This window comes from Cyrtonyx montezumae, unplaced genomic scaffold (assembly GCF_038088225.1).
Source record: "Cyrtonyx montezumae isolate F1298 unplaced genomic scaffold, pur_monq_1.0 scaffold_67, whole genome shotgun sequence".
In the NCBI taxonomy this organism is placed as follows: domain Eukaryota; kingdom Metazoa; phylum Chordata; class Aves; order Galliformes; family Odontophoridae; genus Cyrtonyx; species Cyrtonyx montezumae.
The window spans coordinates 570,610-577,689 of NW_027072075.1; the positions used below are offsets into that span (position 1 = coordinate 570,610).

The 7,080-nt window shown below is 53.1% G+C and overlaps 1 protein-coding gene across 1 annotated transcript; it reads right to left on the bottom strand.

Annotated features, from left to right (window-relative positions):
• Positions 1-644: 644 nt before the first annotated feature.
• LOC136057452 (ciliary microtubule associated protein 1A-like) lies at positions 645-5,987 on the bottom strand. The gene is given in 8 exon segments (XM_065750179.1): positions 645-797; positions 1,082-1,231; positions 1,399-1,503; positions 2,043-2,083; positions 4,632-4,733; positions 5,091-5,151; positions 5,153-5,301; positions 5,870-5,987. Coding segments are annotated over 8 exon segments (798 nt in total). The 5' UTR covers positions 5,976-5,987; the 3' UTR covers positions 645-713.
• Positions 5,988-7,080: the final 1,093 nt, after the last annotated feature.

Consider the following 7,080-nt stretch of genomic DNA (forward strand, 5'->3'; position numbering starts at 1 on the left):
TTCTCCCCCTTCATCCAGCCCCAGCGGATGGGAATGGGAGCACAGTCTGTCTCAGCTTCTACAGAAGATGATGCTGTGAGTGGGTGGGCGCACAATGAAGCGTGTGCTGGCCAAACACAAACAGGAGACCACATGTTGGGCATTCAAGATTCACTAAACAGAAGAGGGGAGGTTTGTTGATAACACCGTGCAATACAACAGCCTTCCAGCTCACACTTGCTGAGGTACATGTAGGGAACAGAAGGTGCCTCAGTTACTACAGTGCAGTCTCTGTTTTCTGCAGCACAGCAAGAGAAAGGCTACTCTAAACATCCTCCCTCCCCACCCCATGTTTCTGCCCAAGGCCGGCCTCCCTTTGCTGTTTGCTCTCTTATGATTTACTTCAGCACATGGCCAACATCAGTAACACAGATTACTGATAAAGCAAGCATCAGTGCTTTCCAACTCACTGATGTTTGAAAGGCTTCATGAAGCCGTGGCGTGTTCCTGTATGCAGCAGATAGGAAAAAGGAATAACAAGAAAGCATACATATAGGTAATTAATTTTTTAATTTTTTTTTTAAATGATGTTCTACTGTCACTAATGTCCAAGAGGCAAAAGCCAAAGTCAATACACAGAAACGGAATCAGACTGAAAGCAGCAGTTGATTTGTGTGTCTTTGCGTCCCCTTCCCTTCCAGGCAAGCAAACAAGGCCTTTCAGAAATTGCTGCTTTATTCAGCAATGAGAGGGGTTGTGTAGATGGAATGCTGGATTCCAAAAGTGCACGCAGGAGCCTGGGGCTTGATCAGCATCACCTGGAAGGAGGAAAAAGGAAAGGCAGATCAGCAAGGGCCCTTCTCTTCTCTGCTGCCCTGGCAGCCCGCTGTCCCAGTGCATCCCACTGAAGGGAAAGGGAGCAGGAAGCTGCTGTCCCTTCCTCTGCTCGGAGGTGGGACGGTGGCAGGGAGCAGGCCTGCTGTCCCGGCACTGGGTCCCTGCAGGCAGCAGCTCTTGGGCTGGAGGAAGCCTCAGGGGAAGGGGGAGAGGCGTGAAGGCTGTGCTTGTGAAACAGAGTGGGGGGGGAGAGCTGAGCAGCTGCCTTACCCCCCCGGCCCACGCTGTAGTCTGCTGGCCCGGGCTTCGCAGCATTGGCCGCTCCAGGTTTCGGTCGGGCTCCCATGGTGTACACAGGAGCCCTGGTTCTGCAGGCATCCACAGCAACTCTGGGGAACGATGTAGGATCCAGAGTCTGCAAGAGAGTCATGGCCGCACGGGGCTGGCATCACACCCAAGGCTCTCTTTCTCCCTGCAAGCCTGTGTCAGGCAAAGGCGCAGCAGGCTTGGAAGCCCCTGTGGCACAGGGTGAGCGGCACAGGTTCCAACGCTAACATGGAAAAGAGGAGCAGCAGAGCTCACCTTGGCAAGGTCTTCATCAAAGCGGCCGCGCTGGCTCCTTCCTGTCAAGGAGTTGCAAGGGCTGGCCGATGTGTAGGCTGTGTTGGGCCCTATCAGCCTGGGCAACTGTCATGGTTTTATGATTTTTGGTACTGGTATTCCACATCATAACATCATGTAGTGCATTTAGAGTTAAAGAGTTAATGCTCCAGCTCCACAGATCATTGATAGTTCCAGGTATACCTGTCTCAGAAGAGAAGAACAACTCCATTCCCCAGAGGACTTTGCGATGCTTTGTGTTCTTACGTGTTTACGCTCACGGGACACTCTCTTTCCTTTGGGATCGACTCAGCAGTGGGTGCTCGCTGCCGTCCGCCTTCAGCGTTAGCGTAAGGCCTTCGGTTTATCGGACACTCTCTCTCTTGCTCATTTTATTTGATTTACTAGCTTCAATTACATTAGCTTCAATACAATTATATTGTATTATATTGTGTTATTTTGCTTTCTGATATCTTATTTAGTAAATTAGCTTTCCTCCTCAGATCGTTGCCGCTGTTTTGTTTCTAGGCCCATCTCCCTTTTCCCTTTTCCCTTTCCCCCTTCCCCTTTCCTGGGGCGTGGGTCCGTGGGTCCCCCGCACCAATCGTCACAGAACCGGGCCGAACCTGCCCGTAAACCGTTGACAGCAACATGTAGGTGTCAGGACCTGCAAGAGGAGCAGCAGCAGAGTGTGCGTGAGGGGCTGGGCTGGAGGAGATGGAAGCAGCAGAGAGGGGCAGCCTGCCCAGCCCGCTGCTGGGAGCAGGACGGAGGTCTCGCCCCCCTGCCAGTCCCTCCCTCGACTCTGGCACCGGGCGAGTGCCAGCAGCTCCAATCCCGAGCAGCCGGCGCTGCTGCGGGCCGAGAGGAGCTGGTCCTCCAAGAAAGCTTGCGGCCCCAGCACTGCCTCCTGCCGCGCAGGTTGTGCAGTATGCCCACTGCAAAACTATTACCTTGGACTTCCGGAGGGCAGACTTTGACCTGTTCAGGACACTTGTTGCAAGGGTCCCTTGGGACTTGCTCCTGAGGGGTAAAGGGGTCCAGGAAGCCTGGATGCTCCTCAAGATGGAAATCTGAAAGGCACAGAAGCAGGCTGTCCCGGAGTCCCGTAAGTCAAGCTGGAGGAGAAAAAGACCAGTGTGGATGAACCGGAAACTTTTGTTGAGACTCAGAGAGAAAAAGAGAGTCTATGTCCTCTGGAAGATGGGTCAGGCTACTTGGGGTGACTAGAGAGAACTGGCCAAGATTTGCAGGCAGAAAATTAGAAACGCTAAAGCCCAGCTTGAACTTAGACTGGCTACTGCTGTAAAGGAGAACAGGAAACCCTTTTACAAATATATTAACAGCAGGAGAAAAACTAAGGAAAATTTCCCTCCTTTACTCAACGAGGCAGGGAATGTAAACACAGATGATAAGGAAAAGGCTGAGGTTCTCAATGCCTTCTTCACATCTGTCTTTAATAGACAGAACAGTTGTCCACACGGTACTTGCCCTGACCTGGAAGTCCGGGACGGGGCGCATAATGCATCCCCTGTGATCCAAGCAGAGACGGTCAGAGATCTTCTCCTCCATCTGAACTGCCACAAGTCAATGGGGCCAGATGGGATCCACCCAAGGGTGCTGAGGGAGCTGGCAGAGGTGATTGCTGAGCCACTTTCTGCCATCTATCAGAATTCCTGGTTATCTGGAGAGGTCCCACAAGATTGGAGGCTTGCCGATGTGACTCCCATCTACAAGAAAGGCCGTAAGGAAGACCCGGGGAACTACAGGCCTGTCAGCCTGACCTCGGTATCAGGGAAAGTTATGGAACAAATGATCTTGAGGGAAATCACACGACACGTGCATGGCAATAAAGGGATCAGACCCAGCCAGCACGGGTTCACCAGGGGCAGGTCATGCTTGTCCAACCTCATCTCCTTCTATGACTGGGTGACCAGACAGGTAGATGAGGGAAAGGCTGTTGACGTAGTCTACCTGGACTTCAGCAAGGCCTTTGACACGGTCACCCACAGTACTCTCCTAAGGAAACTGGCAGCCCGTGGTGTGGACAGGTTCAATCTTCTCTGGGTGGAGAACTGGCTGGAGGGCCGTGCCCAGAGGGTAGTAGTTAATGGAGTTAAGTCCAGCTGGCGTCCTGTTACGAGTGGTATCCCCCAAGGGTCAGTTGTGGGTCAGTTTTGGGGCCCATCCTTTTTAATATCTTTATTGATGACCTAGACGAGGGAATTGAGTGTACCCTCAGTAAGTTTGCAGATGACACCAAGTTGGGAGGATGTGTCAAACTGCCTGAGGGTAGGGAGGCCCTTCAGAGGGATTTGGATAGGCTGAACAGCTGGGCTGAGCTCAATGGGATGAGGTTCAATAAGGCCAAGTGCCGGGTCCTGCACCTTGGCCACAATAACCCCATGCAATGCTATAGGCTTGGGGCAGAATGGCTTGAAGAATGTAGAGAGGAAAAGGACCTGGGGGTGTTGGTTGATGCTCGGCTCAACATGAGCCGGCAGTGTGCCCAGGTGGCCAAGAAGGCCAACAGCATCCTGGCCTGTATTAGAAATAGTGCAGCCAGCAGGAGCAGGGAGGTGATCATCTCCTGTACTCAGCTCTGGTACGGCCGCACCTCGAGTACTGTGTTCAGTTTTGGGCCCCTCACTACAAGAAGGACATTGAGGCCCTGGAGCGTGTTCAGAGAAGGGCAACAAAACTGGTGAGGGGTCTGGAGCACAAGTCTTATGAGGAGCGGCTGAGGGAGCTGGGATTGTTTAGTCTGGAGAAGAGGAGGCTCAGAGGAGACCTTATTGCACTCTACCACTTCCTGAAGGGGGGTTGTGGTGAGGAGGGGGTGGGCCTCTTCTCCCTGATAAATAATGACAGGACGAGGGGGAATGGCCACAAGTTGCGCCGGGGAAGATTTAGATTAGACCTGAGGAAACATTTTTTCTCTGAAAGAGTGGTCAGGCACTGGAATGGCCTGCCTTGGGAGGTGGTTGAGGCACCATCCCTAGCGCTGTTCAAGAAGCGTTTAGATGAGGTGCTAAAGGATTTGATTTAGTAGTTGGGTAGGGATAGTGATAGGAGGATGGTTGGACTAGATGATCTTGTAGGTCCTTTCCAACCTTGTGAACTTATGAACACTGCTGGTGCTGAGCAGGGCCCAGCTGTCCTTGGAGGATGCTCAGCCCAAGGGGTCTGCCTTTGTCTCTTTTTGGTCAGCGTACCTGGAATGCGGTCTGTTTGGATGGGCTCCCGCCGGGAGGCCACGGATGGCACTGGAGGGCACTTGAAGACGTGCCTGCTGGCTGCCTCGATGCAGTAGTCACCTGGAGCAGAGGAGAAGAGCAAGAAACTGAATTCCTCGTTCCCTTCCACAGCCACAGAGACAACTTCCCGAGGAGAGGCTCTTCTGAAGAGCTGCAGAAATGCTGCGGGACCCAGGCAGCACCTGGGAACGCTTTTCCGCACCCCACCACTGTGTCCTGCCTTGCTGCCCCTCCTGTCAGCCCCCTGCTCCTTAGTTCTTTCAGGACCTGGGGTCCTCGTTCCCTTGGCCCATGGTCCTGGGCACTTGCCCTTCTCTATCACTGCTCAGAGCATTTTGTGTTCTCTCACAAAAGACCTACAGCTCCATCACGGCATGAGCTGACCCACGGCAAATGTGCTCCACAAGTGGTACTCACTTGGTCTGGGGGTGATGGCAGTCTTTGTCCTGGGTCGTCCCTGGAGGTGGGTGCCTGGAGCACCTTCCTGCTTCCTGCTTCCCCTTCCTGCTGATGGCAGGCTCCACAAAGTAGCAGGGACCTGGCCCGCAGCTGTCCACTGCAGGCAGTTTAAACCCTATAAAGCTGTACGCGGGGGCGTGGGCTTTGGTGGGGCTGTGGCCCACGTAACCTAGGAGGAAAAGCAGAAGAGAGCACACCTCTGTGTGGCTGCATGTTTCTAGCTGCTTTGGAACAGGGGCAGTTAAGTGCCCGGCCCCGAATTTCCCTTCCCGCGTGACTTCTTCCTCCAAGAGCAAAGCAGGAAAGTTGCGCAGGACCTCGGAGCACAACAGTCAGTCCCTTAGTGCAAGCAGCCACGTGAGTGCCTTGCAAAGTCACCAGAAAAAGACAGTGGAGCTTTGGCCAGCACGCTGCCTGTACCCAGCAGTTTCCAAAGGATTTCCCGCACCACCCGTGCAGGCACTCCACAGCGAGAGCCCCCTAAGGGTCAGCTGTTCTGCAAGACCCCGTAACGCCTCTGTACAGCTGCAAAGCTGAGCCTGTGCTGGTCAGAAGTGGGCCCCTCTTTCCCTGGGTCACACAGGGCAGTGCCGGCGGGATCGGCCTTCCTCAGCCAGGCCTGGCTCGCTGCTGCGCCAGAGAGCCGGGAGGCTGTGACAGAAAGGGGAAAGGCTCGGGAGCTGCTCTGCCCCATGACGGCCCCAGCGCGCCCCATGCCCTGGGAACGGTCGCTGTACCTGTTGTCCCCGGGATGGAGTACTGGGGCCCGGGGCTGGGGAACTGGGCCGAGATGAGGCCGCATGGGCGATGAGGTCTCCACGTCCCCACCCAGGCTCCGTCCATGCTGGCGCAGAGATGCCTCCGAAGCCTAAAGGCAAGAGCAGAGGAGTTACTGACGGGCTGCCCTGACGGAGGCCACAGGTGAGCTTTGCTTCCTGCCCCCCACGCCTTGCAGCCCAGAGGGGCAGGCAGGAGACGAGTCTCTCCTTTGCTCAGCTGCCAGCTGTCCGCCACGTGGCTTGCAGCTCCTGAGCCAGAAGGGCCGGCAGCAATTTCTCCTTACAATCCGTGACATAGTCATCAAACTTGTGAAATAAAGCAATCTGAGCAAAAAAATGAAAAACTCGTGAAGAAACTTCCTGAAATAAGGGATGACTCTGAAATTTTTTGAGATAAAAAGTGACGCATTTCTGAAAAATTTCTGGAAAAAGGAAAAAAACTTGATGAGAAATCAAAAAACAGTCCTCCATAAACTACTGGGAAGAGAAAAATAAAAGCAATAGAACAGAAATACTGATAAGAAAATAAAAAGCAAACCCTATGAATGCAGCCTTGGGGCATGGCCTTGGCGGTCCGTGCCATCCCCTCCATCCCCAGAGCGCTGAGCAGAAGAGATGCATACAGTGGGCACATCTGGGATCTGTTCCACGGGGCACAGCTCTGCAGGGTGCCCTGCCTGGGCTCACCGTACAGATAAGCCCTTTCTTGTTCTCAAAATCATCTAAGAATGGAAGTGTCTGTAGTAAGGCAGCCAACATTTCCAAAGTGACAGGCAGCCAACCTGGTTTGATTACAAAAACAATGGAAAACCTGAAAATTGATTTTTTTCCACCCTGCTGGCATTTCTCATGGGCTCTCACAGCACTTCCAATGTGTACTGATGTACTTCCATACACCAAATGGCAAGGGGCTGCCTGTTAAGTTTCTTAAATCGAGGAATAATCTCCAACGAGAGAGCCTGTAACCTGATTTATTTACAAGAATCCCCTCTATATGAGTGTTGCTATGAAATACCTGCTCTTATTCTGCATATATACAGACATAAATCCATAAAGATCAACACAGACAGATTCTCCTTGACGTCACTATGCAGCATAAGGGAAATTCAAGAAGGGCCTTCCTATGCCCAAGTTGAGACCTTTGCAAACACAGGGTATAAAGGAGCATT